The sequence below is a fragment of the Ovis aries genome, chromosome 13, assembly GCF_016772045.2.
Source record: "Ovis aries strain OAR_USU_Benz2616 breed Rambouillet chromosome 13, ARS-UI_Ramb_v3.0, whole genome shotgun sequence".
Classification (NCBI taxonomy): Eukaryota; Metazoa; Chordata; class Mammalia; order Artiodactyla; family Bovidae; genus Ovis; species Ovis aries.
The window spans coordinates 30,799,941-30,819,782 of record NC_056066.1 but is presented as its reverse complement, the minus strand read 5'-3'; the positions used below and the strand labels follow the sequence as shown (position 1 = coordinate 30,819,782).

The 19,842-nt window shown below is 41.2% G+C and overlaps 1 protein-coding gene across 1 annotated transcript in view; it reads left to right on the top strand.

Moving 5' to 3' along the window:
- Positions 1-19,842, top strand: part of CUBN (cubilin) — a 272,612-nt gene that overhangs the window by 115,724 nt on the left and 137,046 nt on the right. The window contains exon 29 of the mRNA XM_015099599.3: positions 15,620-15,801. Coding sequence (XP_014955085.3) covers positions 15,620-15,801 — 182 coding nt within the window. The remainder of the gene's footprint in view (positions 1-15,619; positions 15,802-19,842) is intronic.

The window sequence follows — 19,842 nt, the reverse complement described above, 5'->3', positions numbered from 1 at the left end:
CCAGGCCAGCTGCGCACACCCCCTCACCCACTCTGGTCACCCCTCCCAGGGGCCCTCTTTCACTTGGCAATGGAATCCGGCAAACAAACAAGGTCAAGGAGCTTTGTGAGTGAAAGAGTGACATTTGCCAAGGGAGAACCGCCCCACCCCCCCAACTGGGAGCAGCAGAGGAAGGGAGAAGGGCACGGATGGGAGGTGATGTCACCCTGAACTCTCACAAAGGAAAGCCTGGCCTTTTCTTTGCAGAGACGGATGACATCAGCCTCTTGAATGGGGGCTGTTTCCATTTTATCATCTTTTTAGCTAGTAATGAGATTTCTCGAGCCTTGAGGGTTTTTCAGAAATTGGCTGGGGGTTTATGAAAGCCGTATCCTGATCCTGCAAGACTGGCTTTATTTGAACGTGAGCCGGTGCCTTCTTGACCACCTGTGGACATGCGGAACTGTGTCAAAGTGCTTCTAAAAAAATGCATTTTGAGAGTCCTGGCCAAGAACCTCCTTGAGGTCAGCCATGTTTCTTGTAAACCTTCCCTCTGTTCTTTCCCTCAGGAGGTCATTTCAACAGTCTTTGTTATTGTTGGTCTTTCAGCGGAATTCTTCTAATTTGTCATCTTTATTCCTTTTGTGACTTAGACTTTGTGGGCTGGAGTTTCTGGGAGGCTCACCTTTTGAAGACAAAGGTTTTATCTTTTGTAATTCCGTTAGCCATTGGCCTTACAGGCGAGTGCTGGGCAATTGGCCTGAGAGTGTGGGACCCAATAAACTGGGTGCTGTGAGCAGATCCGTGGGTCTCCCTCCGAAGACTGGGCAGTGTGTGGTTTTGCATCATGTGGTAGTGATTACTCCGGGCCTCTGAACAGGACATGTTTCATTCAGTCATTCATTCAGTCAACCAACCGGCGTATATTTACTCATGACCAGGATCTAGGCTTGGTGCTCGTAGAATATAGAGAGTATATTTGTTTGCTCAGGCCGCCATAATAGAATACCACACTTCAGGTGGCTTAAACAAGAGAAATGTATTGCTCACGGTTCTGGAGGCTGAAGTCCAAGATCCAGGTGCTGGCAGGTTTGGTTTCTCCTGAGGCTTCTATGTTTGGACTTGCAGATGACAGCCTTCAGAGTGATTGGCCAGAGACAGCCTGGAAACTAACCCCATCACCATAAAACCCAAGACTATGAGGCACACGGCAGAGCAGTTCTCCTAGGTGCCCTTACCCTCCTCCTTTCTGCCCGGGCACCCCATCAATAAAGTCTCCTAGTTCATCAGCACATGTGTGTCTTTGGACACTTCATTTCCAGCTGTTAGACAGGAGCTCACTGTAAAGCCTGGGAAGGGCTCCTCCTTCCTGCTACATGTCCTTGCATAGCTTTGTCTTCGTGAACCTACTGATGTCTTTGTGTCCAAGTTTTCTATTTGTGTAAGGAGGCCAGTCAGGTTGGATTAGGGCCCCCTCTGGGACCCTTATTCTGCCTTTATCACCTCTTTAGTAGCCCTGTGTCCAAATGCAGTCACATTCTGAGGTGCTGGGGGTTAGTGCTTCAGCATGTTGATTCTGGGGGGCCAGTGGGAGAGACACAGTTCAGCCCATAACAGAGCAGAAGGAGACAGCATCCTTGACCTCAAGGAGGTAGTCAGGTGGTAGGGGAGACAGATGCATGAGTGCAGAATCCATGACTGTGATGCCTTGGGGGCTGGGAGGAGACCTAGGCCAGCCTCAGGTCTCCTTTGAGAGGCCCTCCAGGCTGCTTTGATATGTGCACTGAGTTTTAAAGAAGAAACAAGAATCAGTCAAAAATCTGGGAGAAAAAGACATTTCTAAGCAAAAGCAGGGAGTCTTGAGTTGATGGTGCCAAAGGTTTTCAACAGGCAAATATTTCATGTAGAGTAGGAGTCCCCAGCCTCTGGGATCCAATGCCTGATGATCAGAGGTGGAGCTAAGGTAATAATAATAGAAATAAAGTGTACAGTAAATGTAATGCACTTGAATCATCCCATGACCATCCTCTTCACCCTGGTCTGCGGAAAATTTGTCTTCCACAAAACTAGTCCCTGGTGCCAAAAAGGTTGGGGACTGCTGATCTAAAGCACAGGTTCCAAACACCAACCCTAAATAGCTTATTGGGATTCAAAATTGCTTCTTGAAAATATCTTATGCTTTATGTATAAAGCACAGATACACAGAGTACAGAGCAGATATATAGTGTATCTGTGATATTAAATTTTTTGAGCAGTTGGCAAAAATATCCAACAGCCTCCTTAGAAGGGCAATAATGAACAAATAATTGAGAAAATCCTGAGCTGAAGGGAGGCAGAAGCCGAGGCAGAGCGGGTTGTCAGAGCCTAGTGGATAAGGGCCATCACAAGAGCTTAGATTTTATTTTGTGCGGTCTGTCCTGTCTCCTGCTTCTGTGAGATGCAGACCATCCACAGCAATCTGGAGGTGCAGTGCTCACAGGGAAAGTGATTTTTAAATTGTGGTCAGCAGAGATTCCGGGGCAGGCTTGTAAGGCTGGGCTGTGAATCATACTGTCTAGTCCTCATCTCAGGCCGAGACCTTTCTCTCTGCTGCTGACGAATTGCTCTCCCGTGTCATTTCCTGCTGGGCGGTAATAGAATGTCCCAGAGAAAAGCGGTAAAACACTTCTCCCACTCTGCCTCGAAAGTAACTTCATCTGCGCTCAAGAATGTGTCCTTTGTTCAGTAAATCTGTAAGCAAGCTCTTGATAAAGACAGATGGATAAAAGCATAGACTCCCGTGATTGATTGTGTAGTGTGATGAAGAAATCTTCTTCAGTTTGGGTTGAAATTTAAGTAAAAGAGAAACCTTTTAAAAACGTTAGTTCTGTTTAATTTAAAAGTTATTTCCCCAACTGTTAACTAGGCTTTCTTCTTAGCATTAGCATTTACACATGCTATATCCTGCTGTACTTATTCTGGCCACTTCAGCATATTTGATATTTTGGATTTTTGTCTTTGTTGCTCTTGGAAAACGTTTAAGCCAGGAGATTGAAAGTTGTGTGCAGTCTTAGTGGAGAATCAAAGCACAGATTGTTGTATTATGATACTGTGTCTGATTTTTATTTAGGGCAGATTCTCACTTAACATCTTTTTTGGAAAGAAGTTCTTAATGGATAATGGTCATGTAAAAAGGAATCTATTTGGAAGTTTGTAAAGTTGGGATGATAACATATGAGGAAAATCACCCAATTCTTCTTGCCTTGGTTTCACAATTTTTCCAGCAAGGTCCTAGTAATGAGAGTCTACACTGAACCTATGTAGACATTTCACTATGAGTGGAAAAGTTAAATCCTGACATTATTTGCTTCCCTGACGACAACAGAAAATACACATACACATAGTTGACCTTCATGCAATGTTGGCTCTGTGTCTCGTAACCAGTGGCGACCTTGTAGAAATCTGGCATCCCAGTTCCCACGTCGCTACTGTGTGAAAGGCTGAGCTCTATTTCCATCGCTACTTTTCCAAACAGTTAAAAAAAAAAAAGTAAAAGTAACCCTCAAACAACCATGACCTTCCCAAATCATACATTGCACAACTTGTAATAGTCCTTGAGATTTGGGCCAAAAAGCAGGGCTTTCTCAAATCTTCTGTTTGTATTCTGGTTGCTTGGCAGCAACACCCGTGATGGACACTGCACACACTTTCCAGGGGATTCCACACTTTTCTGTACAACATGAAAAAAGAAACCACACATTTTTTTTTATAGTTTCAAGTTTTGTAGCAGTCCCAAATGACTAAATCAACACAAAATGAACATGATGTTCTGTATAGAACATACTTTTTGTCCCCAGAGATTTCCCTTTTTGAGCATTTACTTAAATATTGCCATAATTAGCTCTGACCTTGGGTGTCCAAGGGCTTGTATTTTTGTATATGCCCCTGAACATTCAGAGAAACTAAAGCCAGCCTTCAGTGGATTTGACTCACAAAATCAAGAATGAATCTCCAGTGTGAGATAGTAACTATATTCTAGAAGGTTTAATCTAATTCTGAATTCTCTGTTTAAGTAATGAAATTGACATACCTTGTCTCTGATTTCTTTCTCCTTCCTACTGTACTTACAGACTACTCACAGGACAAATAATATAGATTTTGAAACTTATATGTAATGAAAAAATTTTTTTTACATGTTTTTCTTTCTTTGGCCTTGCTGTGAGGTATATGGAATCTTAGCTACCTGACCAGGGATTGAACCTGAACTCCCTGCATTTGAAACACAGTCTTAACCACTGACCACCAGGGAAGTCCCCCTAAATGTAATTTTAAATTTATTTTAAGACATTAATGATGATAAAAGTAAAACCATGTTGCCTTATTAACAGCAAATGAAAATATGCTTTATATGATTGGTGCATTGATTTAATTGATGCCTCATTTATTATTACTAGACCAAGTAATTATGTAAAATTTTGATAATATAATTTTTGAAAAGTTGGTGCTTTTCATGTGCTGGATTTTACTGTGTGATGGATTTTTTGGCTAATGCTTTAAAAATACAATCTCTTTTCTTCTCTTGCTAATTCTCTGAAACCAGCATCTCATCCCCATATTATAGATAAGAAAATTGAGAAAGGAATCTTAGAAGAAGTTAAGTAACTTCCTCAAACTCACAATGATGGAATGAGGACACAACTAAGTGTGTGGTGTTGAACACCCAAGCCTGTGTTTTAAACAGCTGCACTCTGCCTACAAGCAAATAGTTTTCCCCCAGTTTTTCACTGCAAAAAAGATGGAGTAATATTGCAATGCAGAGAAGGTCAGAGCTTATAGTAGGTAATTTCGCAGCTAAGTTCCCACTGAGGATAATGGGTGTTTTCAAATGAACGTCTGCCATCTTTCCCAAGTAAATAATGTTCCAGTTCCAAGGTCTCCCCTCTAAATTGCACAGTTTTTTCTTTCTTCATGGTCTCCATAGCAATGAAGGGGTAAAGCTCATTACGTAGTGAAGAGCTAGTTCAAAATAGCTGAGACTGCTTGTCTGTCCTCATAAAGTTTCTTTCTCTGGAGTGGCTGCATATGGTTGCAGTAATCATACAGTTTGAGCTGGGGTAGACCACAGAGATCATCTAATCTGTTACCATGGTTTAGTTATGCAAACTAGCTTACGAGAGAAGTGATACAAAGTGACGGTAGCTACCCCGTAAGAGATAAGTTGGATGAAGTGAATGGATGAAGTTGGATGAAGTGACTGGAGCTGATCTTCAATAATTTGAAAATGTCTAAGAGAGAATCATTGATTTCTTCTGAATTGTTAAGAAGATAATTTCTACTGGGAAACCATTTTTTATCTTGGTTGGAATGAATACATGTGATGAAAGAGGATGTAGTTAATCAAAATGAAAAGATGACAAGATCGACTATACTTCTCTGGGTCAAAAAGATTTTTATCCTTTCATACAAAGGAAATTAAAATTCATATTATGTGTTGTTGTTGTTCCATCTCTCAGTTGTGTCCAACTCTTTGCAACCCCACAGACTGTAGCATGCCAGGCTTCCCTGTCCTTCAATATCTCCTGGAGTTTGCTCAAACTCGTATGTCCATTGAGTTGATGATACCATCCAAGCATCTCATCCTCTGTCATCCCCTTCTTCTCCTGCTCTCAATCTTTTCCAGCATTTGGTGTCTTTTCCAGAGTCGGCTCTTCACATCAGGTAGCCAAAGTGTTGGAGCTTCAGCATCAGTCCTTCCAGTGAATATTCTGGGTTGATTTCCTTTAGGATTGACTGGTTTGATCTTCTTGATGTCCAAGGGACTTTCAAGAGTCTTCTCCAGCAGGACAGTTTAAAGGCATCAATTATGTGAAAAGTCCTAAAATACGGGTACATTGAGTTCATGTTTCTCTATGGTATAGCAAGCTGAAACACTTCAGTTCAGATTCAGGACATCTCAGAGAGTCCAATGGCTATAATGATTTTAATTTTGAATATTAATATGACATCTTATGTGGGAATTTAAAAGTCATTTAAAAACTATGGACAGCATTGATTTTTGAGCTTCTTTGTATAATCCTTGTATCTATTTTCCAGGTCATTAACTTCATGTTATGACCATATTCTTTCACTCCTTTTTTTTTTTTTCTATCCCTACCATTGAAAACTGATTACTTCATATCCATTGCTGTATGAAACACATTTAGACAAAATGACTATCACAAAGTCTGGGGCAGTGATGAAATCACTGTGGAAGATGAAACTCTAAACAGTCACCCTAAAATCTAGAGTTGGCTTCTCCTAGTGTGGTACATAGCCTAAGTTTGTCTCTAGTTTTCTCAACTTTGTGCTGAGTCTGAATGTTTCTGTCCCCTCAAAATTTATGTGTTGAAACCTAACTCTTAAGGTGTTAGTATTAGGAGTGGGGCATTTGGGAGGTGATTAGGTCATGAGCATAAAGCCCTCATAGCTGGGAGGCCTCACCTCTTCTACCATGTTACGTGTACACCCAGAAGAAAGCCCTCAGCTCACTTCCTACGGCGACTGTAACAAAATACCACAACTGGGTAGCTTAAAACAACAGAAATGTATTCTTTCACAGTTCTGGAGTCTTGAAGTCCAAAATCAAGGTCAGCCTGGCCATCCCTCCAAAGGCTCTAGAGAAGAATCCTTCCTTACCTCTTCGAGCTTCTATTCATTGCTGGGAACCCTTGGCTTTCACTGGCTTGATGACATGTAACTTGAGTGTCTGTTTCCGTCTTCCCATGGCCCTCCTCCTTCTATGTCTCTGTGTCCAAATCTCTCACCTCTTAGCAGGGCAGCAATTATACTGAATTTCAGCCCCTGTCTAATCCAGCATGACCTCATCTTAACTTTATAACATCTGCAAAGAGCCTTTTCCCAATTAAGGGCAGATTCACAGGTTCCTGGGGAATACCATTCAACCCAACCTGGGAGCTTCTGCAACTTTGACAACTCTCCCCTCTCTTGGAGTCTCCGGCTTTTGTCTTCCTTCTAACTTCTTTCCCCTCTGGAGAATTTCCCATTCCTTGGTCTTTGCATTACCTCATTTCCTTCTCTGATTTCATGTCATGATTGCTCCTCTCTGTCATCAGAGAATCAGTGCTAACCCACAAAATCCCCCCTGCAAATTGTACTAACAAGTGAGTCAGATGCATTTGGGGGCCCCACTCATGGCTTTGTCTTCAAAGAGGGCTGTTGACCTGATTTTCAGTTCAGTTCAGTTCAGTCACTCAGTTGTGTCCAACTCTCTGCGACCCCATGAATTGCAGCACGCCAGGCCTCCCTGTCCGTCACCAACTCCCAGAGTTCACTCAAATTCATGTCCATAGAGTTAGTGATGCCATCCAGCCATCTCATCCTCTATTGTCCCCTTTTCCTCCTGCCCCCAATCCCTCCCAGCATGAGTCTTTTCCAGTGAGTCAACTTTTCTCATGAGGTGGCTAAAGTACTGGAGTTTCAGCTTTAGCATCATTCCTTCCAAAGAACACCCAGGGCTGATCTCCTTTAGAATGGACTGGTTGGATCTCCTTGCAGTCCAAGGGACTCTCAAGAGTCTTCTCCAACACCACAGTTCAAAAGCATAAATTCTTTGGCGCTCAGCTTTCTTCACAGTCCAACTCTCACATCCATACATGACCACTGGAAAAGCCATAGCCTTGACTAGACAAACTTTGTTGGCAAAGTAATGTCTCTGCTTTTGAATATGCTATCTAGATTGGTCATAACTTTCCTTCCAAGGAGTAAGCGTCTTTTAATTTCATGGCTGCAGTCACCATCTGCAGTGGTTTTGGAGCCCCCAAAAATAAAGTCTGCCACTGTTCCCACTGTTTCCCCATCTCTTTCCCATGAAGATGGGAACAGATGTCATGATCTTAGTTTTCTGAATGTTGAGCTTTAAGCCAACTTTTTCACTCTCCTCTCTCACTTTCATCAAGAGGCTTTTTAGTTCCTCTTCACTTTCTGCCATAAGGGTGGTGTCATCTGCATCTGATTTTAGTCTTCTCTTTTACGATGAACACCTATCATTTTCCTTTCTCCTACATCCCAGGACTGTGGCATATACTTTTACACTATTGAGGGATTTACTGATAAAACCAGTCACCTCTCAAGGTTTGCAGCAGAAAAAGTTTTTATTTTTAAATTATAGAAAAACTATTAAAATAGAAATCATTCATTTTAATGAAGTATATGAATATCACCGTTTGTTTAAAATTGATTTTTACTGTACTCTGGCTTTTCAGCTTCTTTTTAACACTGATCACTGATTTCTTAGACATTTCCCTCCAAGGTTAGAGGGTGAGGATGTGAAGATGTCCCATTTGGGTCCATTCTCTGTTGCTTTTCATCCAAAATCAGGGAGCCTGGGCCATGCCACTCCCAAGCTGGCAGGTCTTCTGATGCTCTTGGTTTATGGAACATAGTTTCAGGAAATGCCAAGTTTAAAGAGGTTTGAGCGATTGTAATTGCAGGAAACACAGAATATGCTTTTAAACTTTGTGCCTCTAATTCCATGCAACCCTTTCTTTGCTGATTTGCTTTTATTAAAACTCTTGTGTTAAAAGCAAAAAATAAAAAAACAACCAAACCACCCCAAACCTTGAGGGTGGAACATATACAGACTATCCTTCTCATTGCCATTGTTCTGGGATTTTATAGCTCACTGCTTGTTTTAGATCAAACTTACAAACAAAGAAACCCCAAAACAGTGTTAGCAAAGTCCTTCTATGGAAAAGATTTAAGTTATCTTCACAAGTGCGCAGGTTTAACAACAACTTTTAACTCTTTCTTGTTATGAGTTCTGTAGATCAGCATGCTTCCTGCTGATAAGGTAAGCGCTTCCTTTCAGCTGATGACTGGGAGTTTGGAGGAAAACAGAATCAAACAGATGATCAGTCACCAGAACTAAAAGCTTTTAAAGATTAACTAATTATAACTGAAAAACATATGATTCTCTTCAGGGTGTTATCTTATTTCACTTCAGCTGATATCCATTGATATTAGTATATTAGATTTGTTAGATTGACCTCAAATTAAATGAAAAAGATTCTTACTTTATAATTTTTTTTCTGGTTGCTATGATGATATTTTGCCTTAGTAATGAGGGTGGTGTTGAACACTGTTAATCCAGGGCCTTAGGGATGAAACACCCAACTAGTCATAGTGGAGAGAAGGCAGAACCTGGAAGTAGGGGGTTGGGGACAGGTTGGGGGTGGCTGGGGAAGTTTGGCCCCAGAGCCGCCATTACTGTGTGAGTTACACTTTCAGCAGCCTTCTTGAGCCTCACTTGGGTGATATGATCATTCTTGCTGACCTCGTAGAGTTGTTATGAATCTCAAATAAGATGATGTGTTCATGAGAAGCAAGCACACAGAGAAACTGTTCACTACCACACAGATGTGAACTATCTTTATTGTAGCTTCATGAATAATTGATGTCTTGTATCTTATTGGGTATTCATGAGGACTCTTTAGCTGGTATGGGAGTTCCTCTTCAACTCTAAGTCCTTCTCTAGTCTTATCCCAGGTCTGGATTAACACTGGCTCAGTTATAATACACAGTATATGTGGAGTGATTATCATATGCAAGACACTTAGCTAAAAACCATACTTTGGTTTTTTCATTAAATCGATGTCACAGCCCTATGAGGTTAAGTACTAACACTGTTACAGATGAAAACACCGAGGGTTAGAAAGGTTGAATTAGTCATCCGAAGAGTAGCACAGTCAAAGCTGGAAGCTCTTTTGTCTTATGCCACAGCCTATGCTTTACTTGGTATGCCATTATATTTCCAAAAGTTTTGCACCTTGGTGTGCAAATTATGCAACTATGAAATCATGTCATCTCCTCCATGAAAATCTTCTCTTACCAGTCGGGTACAAAGAGCCACCATCTCTCTCTTTCTTCTGAATAGGTATCCTTCAAATCTCTTGATTCAGCACTCCATTGTTTACTTCTTGGTTTGTATTTTTATCATTTAATTATTTTCTTTATATAGACCCCCAAAATGCTTTCTGAAATCACTGTCTTCTGTTTTAGAGGACTGAAGCCCAGTTATAGCGAGCTTCATTATTTTCCTACATTTTTTTATTCACCCAGTGGGACAGACATGACGATGAGGAGGGTCTTGGGCGTCTAAACATCACCTCCTGTGCCATTTCTTGATAGTTGTTGGCTGATACAACTTCTTCCATCTCCAGCCTTGTCTATCCTCCATCCCCGCTTTCTACTCTTGCTGTGACCCCCTGGTCACTGACCCACAGTCACAGATGTGACTGAGAAAAGCATGATTGTTTAAAATTATTGCATAGCTTGCTAACCTGTAATTTTTTTCCAGCACTTTCATTTGTTTTAGCATTTGCAGGTGTGTCTATCCCATTATTTCTACTCTAACTGAAATGTAAACACCTGAGATTTTTCTAGAAGCCATGTCGTTTCCATCTCAAAAAGAGGTGATTGGATTTAGAAATATGTTTTCTTCTGTGACTCATTCAAGAGAAACTGTATTTTCACAAGAGATTATTAAGTCTAGAATCTCACACCAAGAGAGTACAGTTAGCAAAACAATGTTTCTTCTTTCTGACCCAAATAAATTTAAATTTAACAGGAAGGTAAAATTAGGATACTCATTTTGTGGCAAGATTTTAATATTAGACATTAGCAACCCTGAGAATAACTCCATAGGAAAAGCAAATAAGTAGATTTTTGAATTCCACAATCTTTATTAAAAATAAAAATAAAAGTTGTTTCTACCACACAAAGTGCAGAAATAGTAAATGAGATAAACAGCTTTGCTATTCAGTGTAAATAAGATGAGGCAGAAGTAAATCATTTTGCTTTTGATTCATTTCAGCATTTGGAGCATGTTCTCTCTCCTTTAGAATTACACACAATAGGAGTTTTTGGATTGTCTTGCTATTTCCTGTTATTGGTAATGGTATGTGCTGATATAGGTTCCAAACCACATTTCCTGTCTGTCCCTTTTTCACAGCTAATTAAGTGGAAATTGATGTATAAATACAATTCAAAAGACTCACATTATATATTCTTTAAAAAACTCTACTATTTACTGTGAATTATAGTTGTTGTTTGCTTTCATTTATAATTTTAAAAGCTCAACTATTGGTGTGAATTTATTGTTTTTCATTTTTTAACCTATAAATATCCGATTTAAAATTCATGTTCTAATGTTTCACTGTGAGCCTAAAGGTAGCTTTAATTTATGAAGCAAATCATCAAATAAATTCATTACATGTTTAATTTGGGGGTTAACAGACATTTTCTTAATTTTGTCATGAATTTGTTTTTCCTTGTCACTTGAAGAGAGATAGAAAAAATAGACATTACTCTTTTTTTCAGATTTTTAAAAGATATATTTTGACATAATATTTTTTTGCCTGACACCAAGTACAGATTTATTAAAACATCCCCAAATGTAGGAAAAAATGTGATACCCAAGACAGTGAGGCATAACTGGCTAAATGCTGATAAAAGTCTCTCATCTGTGGACTGAAATTAGTATCAAAAGGGAATTATGCCAACATTGTACTACTGAAACCAGCAAATTCTAAAATATCTTTTGGCAACTCAACATGATAATTTATTTATTCTTATTTATAATGTACCATCAATTAGCTTGTGAAAGATATAATATAATTCACTTTTTTTTCAAATCAAGACTTACTGAAATTACACTTTGCAAACGGGAGGAAAAGCAAAAAAAACTTAATGGTTTGCAGGAGGGCATGTGGTAATGGCACTTTTTTAATGTCTACAGATGGATTTTTTTTGGGGGGAGGCATTAAATACACCTGACTTCTTTAACACTTATACTATGGCATATACTCAACAAATACTGATTGAATGAATGGATAAATGAAGGAGAATTGGAAAGTTGTTTGTCTCTTTCAAAATTTAGAACTGCAAAGAGGGAGTTAAATTTCTGCCATACTTATCAGAATTAGCTTTTTATTTCAGTACTTTATAATTTTTACCATAAAATACCACTGAATTAATTTGCTCTACTTTGCGTTTGGTATGAACTTTTAAATCAAAGTTGTTACTTTTGGACAGATTAAACTTCAGAGGTAGTGAGATTATGTAGGAGAAAAAGAAAGCTGCAAAGAGTTTTCAAGCTCCAACAGTTTCCTTTTCTCCTCCTCACAACCACACAGTATTTTTCCCCAATATGGTATCATTTTGAATAATATTGGAATTTGTCTTTAGGAGACACACACTTAAGTGCTATTCATGAGAAAAGAGCATGGCATACCTAAAAATAAAGCCGTGCTTTGTTTTTTATAAACCTTGTTTATGTTTATTTTAAATCTTAGGGAAAAGTACACTGTGGGTCTCCAGAGCTGTAAGTGGGTAAATAAAGCAAGTACTGTAATTTTTCAAAGCATTGCTTACTGCCAAGAATCTGATATTATCATTCCAGCTTACAGCAACTCATTTAAGAGTATTAATACCCTGTTATTTGCAAAAGAATTCACAAGGAAACCTAAAACAATTGGAAAGACAATGAAAAATATTATATAGACTTTTAGATGAATCAGTGATGATTATAAAGACTTTTAGATGAAAAATAGTGAATTAGATTTCTGATGAACTGAAGCTAAATAAAAATGCAGGTGAGGTAGTCAGGCTTCCATTTCCTTGTTCTTTTTTATGTTTTGTGACCACAAAGTTATTTTCCTCTGAAGATTTTTTTTCATTGGATTACTTGTTTGGTACAACTGATACCAAGAACCATAGAAGCTTAAAATGGGGTGAGAGCCTGGCCTTGCGTACTTATACTGTATTTTAGTAAGAGATGATTTCTGTGGGCCTCTGTGTTGCTCACCTCCAGGGCGCATCATTGGATGGAATGCTCTGAGACTGCTGCCCCCTGGGGTTGTGCAGTGGTGCAGAGCACAAGTACAATCTGTGCTGACTTTGGCTTCAGGAATATTTTCCATGGATGGTTGTAGTAGGAAAAACATTTTCTGATCTTCATGGCATTTATGTTTTTTTAACATTCACCACAGCCTGCAAACAATGTCAGCCCGCTTAATTTTAAATATTTTTTTTTTTGCAGAACTTGAACCAGAAATAAAAGTAGAAACTTGATAGGATAGATACCATCCTGTGCAACAAATTTAAAATCTGAAAGCGCAGAAGTTTTTTAAATGGTAGCAGGAAATTGGCCATTCAAGAAGATGGTAGCATGTTGAGCTAGAATCTAATTTCTTTACACAATTAGGATTCTTCTTGGAATTCTCAGCTCTTCTCAGTTAAGTGGAGATTCAGTGTGGAGACTATTTCTTTTGAACTTGCAAAACGCTTGTTTCCAACTCCCAGTACAGACAAATTTGCATAAGATGGGTAGTAGACAAACCCTCAGGTTTAGTGCCTTATGTCTTAAGCCTATTAAAGTGAAAAATGCATGTATATTCACAATGGAATGAGGAGTCATTGTCATTTTTAAACATGAAAAGCCTGAATTTCAGAAAGGGAAGCTGCTTGGAAGAATTTGCCAGCTGATTAATATTAAAAATAGAAAACAAAGATATGTTAATAGAGCAAATAATGTTTTTTTAATCACCAAAAATTGCTACTGGGAAACAAGACAATTTATCTTTTTTCTAATTTTATCTTTATTTTGTTCTAACTTTGTCTTTAAAATTTGAGTCTTCCTCAAGTTTTACTTCTGTGATTTTTCCTCTCCCTGTCCATTCTGAAATCTGAATTCTCACCAACGATGTGAGTCTGTAGAGTGTAGTATTATTATTAAGTACACTGGGCATTGTGAATTGTGTGGATTAGTTGATAATGGGAGATTCTGTACATGGATGACTCCCTCTCTCACAACCAGGGTTCCTTGGACAAACCACTTGACTTGAGCTTGTACTGATTTGAACATTTGAGAAATGAAGATAATCATAATATTTGCTTCGTGTGGTTCTTATGAGCATTAAAATAGGAAATATCTGTAAAGTGCATCTAAACACTCATAGCAGTGGCAATATTTATTGTGTACCACATGTTGTAGCATTTTGATTTTTTGTTATAATGATTCACGTTAATTACTCTCTAAGGCATGATATATAAGCATTCATAAAACATATGCTAGCGTCTTTTTCCTGGAGAAGGCAATGGCACCCCACTCCAGTACTCTTGCCTGGAAAATCCCATGGACGGAGGAGCTTAGTAGGCTGCAGCCCATGGAGTCACCAAGAGTCGGACACAACTGAGCGACTTCACTTTCACTTTTCACTTTCATGCACTGGAGAAGGAAATGGCAACCCACTCCAGTGTTCTTGCCTGGAGAATCCCAGGGACAGGGGAGCCTGGTGGGCTGCCGTCTATGGGGTTGCACAGAGTCGGACACGACTGAAGCGACTTAGCAGCAGCAGCAGCGTCTTTTTCCACATTTTATATATCAGGTTTTTGCTTATCTGGTTGGTTTGTGGATATACATTTCCCAGGGTCAGGACCTATATCATTTTTCATATTGTTTTTAGCAGACTTTATTTTTTAGAAGAGTTTTAGGTTCACAGCCAAACTGAATGGGAGGTAGAGTTCCCATGTACCCCTGCCTCTACCCATGAGCAGAATCTCCCGTTATCAACATTCCCCACTAGAATGGGACATCTGTTATTACTTATAAACCTTTATCGACAAAGCCCATAGTTCACAGTAGTTCACTCCTGCTGTTGTACATTCTATGGGTTTGACAAGTTTCTGGCATATGTCCACCATTCTGGTATCATACAGAGGAGTGTCACCTCCCTAAAACTCTTCTGCACGCCCTCTCTCTCTCCTTCCCCTCCAGTCCCTGCAAACCAGGTCATTGATTGTCTCCATAGTTTTGCCTTTTCCAGAATGCCATGCCATCAAAATGATGCTGTGCATAGCTTTTCCAGTCTGGCTTCTTTCACTCCTTAATACACATAGACATTTCCTCCATGCTTTGTGATGGCTTGATAGTCCATTTGTTGTTAGTGTTGCAAAATACCCCATGTCCAGGAGGACTACAGGTTATTTACCTAATTCAGCTGCTGAAGGACACCTTGACTGCTTCCAGTTTATAGCAATTAAGAATAAGGATGCTATGAACATCTATGTGAAGGCGTTTTATAGACTTACATATATATATTTTATTTACTAGATTCTCTCAAACAAAGGTAAGGATTTTTAACACTTAGCATTCCACATCTTAGGTCCAAAAGAACTTAGGCATAATGTATTAGATACAAGCAAACTGAAGACCAAGTGACCTAGTATTGACTGTTTACACAGTCCATTGTATCTCCTACTGGGAGGATTCTTTTACTGGGAAATTGTCACCTAAATATAATGAAGAAAACCTATTAGAATGACATTTTGAGAATATTACCAAAGATTTGACATGGTGAGCATAAGGACTGAGAATTATTGCACCAAGTGATATAATCAATTTTTAAAAATTAATAACAATAAATGGAACTATAGCCATGATATTTTTCTCATTGTTTTATAACTGCTCATTATAATTTTATTATGACTTTTTTCCATAAATTAGGCATTGTACATTTTCAGTTATGTTTTATATAGTTGGATTTTTGAATTTTTGCCAGTGGCTGATGCCCTCTGAACTGACTGAGTCTTGTGGTTTTCACAGGTTGTGGTGGAGAGCTGTCTGGGGACATGGGCTCCTTCAGTAGCCCCGGCTACCCTAACAGGTACCCCGCCAATAGGGAGTGTATCTGGTACATTCACACAGCCCCTGGGAGTAGCATTCAGCTCACCATCCATGACTTTGATGTGGAGTATCATGCAAGCTGCAACTTCGATGTTCTGGAGGTAGGAATTCAGATTGTTTTTTAGCACATTACAGGATTTGGGGTAGAACCAGAAATCACTCTGCAAAAATTCCCAAATTCTTTCCAGTGGCCAACAGTGTTCTCTTCTGGATGTTGGGGGGCAGGTAATGTGACTGGGAAGTAGTGCCAGGAAGCAGAAAGGAGGGAACCAGGGAACCAGGTGAGGGGGACTGAGGAGGGTGAGCCAAGGAAGGGAGCTGCTGCTGTTGGCAATGAGAGCTTAATCCTGCTATGACCTTCCGAGGTCCCATGAGGTCTGTTCCTCCGAATCACCCTTCTCAGGACACAGGCTGAGGCACTGGTCCCCCAGCTCCCATTCGCACTGATGGAGGGTGGCACTTGGGATTGTCAGCACCGCATACTTCCAGTCTGAGAAAGCTCCCTTAGGAAGGCAGTGGGCGGCAGAGCGTAGAGAGGAGGCGAGTGCTTGGTGGGTGGAGGGGAGCAGGACAGTGAGCCCTGAAGTGCCCACAACTGCTCCAACCCTGCTACCAACACTGTATCGCAGATAATGAAGATGGCCTTTGAGGATCAATTATAACCAGCTGTTCACTGCAGTAATCTAGTCATCAGATAATGTCCAAGTACACAGGAAATTCCTACCACCTCAACCGTAGGGATTGCATCACGACAAGGTTCTGTAGCTGGTAGAACTCAAAACTCCATGAAGGCTGTGTGTCTGTTTTTGTTTTGTTTCTCTGCTATACCCTGGGGCCATAGAGCACTTGGCAAATAGTAAACACCTGATGTCTGTTTGTGGGATAAATGAAAATCTCCAAGCTTCTGACTGCCTTGCAGTGATAATGTACATTTATTGTGATCGCAAAGGAAATCCAACCTCCATTTTCCCACTTGAGTGTTAACTAATCCTGGGAGGTAAGAGGGGAATTCTGTCCCCCTTCTACTGCTGTCAAAACAGAGGGTCAAAAAGGTTGATGGATTTTTCCACAACCTTAAGGACAGCGAGTGGAAGAGTTAAGAACTGAACTTATCCACCTCTGCACAGTCCACATCAGCCAGTGTCAAAACACAGAGGTGGGCAAGATACTGAAATGAGTGTGTGTTTATAGGACTTCACAGGAAACTTTAACACTTGAAAACCTTAATTACAAACCGAGTTCTTTCCTTGAAAAGACACGGGGTTCTCAAATCATGCCTTCCCTGGATGGGCTCAGAGTCAGCAGGAATGGCACTTAGCAGCTCAAGTCTGTGCAAAGGAGGCTGATGCTGCAGAAAGTGACAGAACAAGGGCATCCTTGGGTTCAGCCCAGACCCTCGTCTTTACGTAAGTCCTGCTGCCCAGTCACAACTCTATCTCAGAAGAGGACCGGCTTGTGCGGCAGAGAGAGCAAGGTGGCTCCCGAAATTGATGAAATTCAGCACTCAGAGTGTGAAGTAGAAATAAGGCTCCATGTGAAAGGCTGAGATGCTCCCTCCTGCTGACAAGAATCCTCAGTTGCAGGAACCCCCTTAACTGATACAAAGGGCTGGCTGCAGGGTTTTCCGCAGTAATGTGAAATGTTCCTCACCCTTCATTTTCATATTCCAAAGCCCGTGTATTGCTGCCCACTTGGCAGAATGTAAATAGGTTCATTGTGCTTTGGTTTTGTCACACCCAGTACATTAGAAGGCAAAGGGCAGGCCTGATCCCTGCGAGCAGCCTCAGGGGACAGAGGGACAAAGAAGGCCCCTGGGCAGCAGTGTTCAAGCAAGATCCCCACAGAAAACTGGAATAAGAGGCTGCAGTTTGCTGGGGACTTGGTTTATTAGGACAAAGTGGTTTCACATGTTCCATCAAACCAGGATTTGAGGGTATACTTTGAAGCTCTTAAATATTTGGGAAAAATTTTTTTAAGGCTAAAGTGAGTAACTCTTGCTGTAACACTAAACTGAGTAACTGACTTGCTCTCCTAAACCTTGTTTGACATCTCTGCAGATGCTCAAGAAAGTGCTGTCATCAATCTGGTTAATTTCTGAAAAAAAAAAAAAAAAAAAAAAGAATTTTTTCCATCCCTCACCACATGGATGCTGATAACATGTTAGCAACAGGTTTCACGATATTTTACCCCTGGCAGGTGTGTGGCATGAAAACACCACCAGCTTTCTCCACCCATCTGCCCTCCCTCACATCCTCCTCTCTTATTCTGAGCATAGCCCAGCGGGTCTTGCTGTCACCAGGTATGGGCTTACCTAGGTTTCCCCTGATTTAACCAAGAGCCAGTGGATTTTTCTCTCAAAAACCAGTGTCCAAAGAGAGGCCAGTTGCATTAAGCAGCAGCCCTTTGGTTACTCATAACCCTGGAATGCTGACTTGATTGTAACAATAAATGGAGCTAACAGAGCAGAAAGAAATGTTCAAAACAGATTAAAACCGTAGGCTTTGAAATGCTCTCTATCCTGAGCATTGGCTAAAAACACATGTTTTAATCTCTGATCATCAGGCCAATTCTTTTCCCCACAACGTTGAGTCACACGCTGCAATCCAGCGGACCACACCCTGACATTCTTTCCATCTTTTTCCTCTTTTGAAGAGTCATGTGCTAACCATTGCTTTTATTCGTGGAAGTGAAAAGTACCATTCTTTTGTTTCAGTTGGAGAAAGGAGCCTAAAGGGGCACAGAGCAGAAAAAGAAAGCCACCCCTCAGTGCAAAAAAAAAACCCCAGACAATCACTGGTTTTTCCTCCACTGTCTTTGTGAGCCTGACCCAGTAAGAGGGGAAGCACAGAACATCAAAGCGGCAGTGCTCACCCTTCTGGAGGCTTCTAGGCCCAGCCGACTCATTCCTATTATGTTTGTGATCTCAAGGGGACCCTGAGCAGGGAAAGCAGAATATTTTGCTGATGTGCAAGTTTTCTTTGTTAGAACTAAACCCTTACAGTCAGTGTGCTGTCCAAATATGTGCTGCTTGTGGGGCCAACAACTGGGAGCTCAGGCTGTGGGTTTCAGGCTCTGAGCTCTGAGCCTTGGGCCAGGGAGCAGGGGACTCTCAAGGATGCTAAACCAGCAGCAGTGTGGTTTCTGCCCTTTGCCTGTGTGTACGTGTAAAGGGCCACACAGGCCTCTTCCTCTAGTTCCCTCTCCGATGGGACTGAGGGGGCCGGGCAAACAGCGCTCCTCCTGAGGAAAACCAGCACCAAGCAGCCTGCTCGCTTCATTCCTCTGCAATTACAGCCCTTGTGCTCGGCCCTCCTGGAACAGCGGCCTCATTCATTTTGGCCTTTCCCGCATGGCTGGGGGGAATTAATCAGACAAAGAAATCATTATGGATTCAAATCACACGCTCCTCACCGAAAGTAGGCTGCTTGTTTTCTCCTTCTCTGGAGTACACTTGAGTGATGCCCGCCTCAGTCAGCAGCCGCCCTGGGGTGGGCAGGGGCATGGGCCTGAGGATGGGGAGAAACTCAGGGTGGGAGAGCCACGCAGATGCAGAGGGCGAGGGGGTGGGGAGGGCATGGAGCCACGCTTTTCCAATTCTGACCTGAGCCTAGATTTAAATGGATGTTCTCGTGAGGGAGAGGGAAGGGCCCAGATACCAGTATGCCTGAAAACTGTCAGCAAAAAATTGGTCATTCTTCTACACATACAAGTTTGGCAAGATTGAAAGCAGGGGCTCTGCATCTTTGTGTGATTCTTGTCTTCTTCATCCGCATCCCCCAGCCCCACACACACTGGTTATCCAAGAGGCCCTTGAGAAGCCTGTGTGAGAGGCAGCCTGGGCCCTCGCCTCCCCCTCTACTGGGCGGGGCTACACCTCCTGCAAGATACTGGACATGCAGTCCAGAGGACACACTGAGGGGAGAAATGTGTCACTGGGGTATCAGGTCCAGTGAGACAAATAGTTGCAAGTTGGAGGAGCTGAGGAGGTCTGAGGACAAGTGAGAATCATGTAGTGGGGCAGAGACCTGGTGATTGCTGAGTAGAAATTGAGTACTTTTCATCTTGCTCCTGGGAGTGCCCAGGCTCTGGGAGGAAATACAGGGAGGTCTGTAAGACTCCCTCCTGAGGACACCACAGAACAC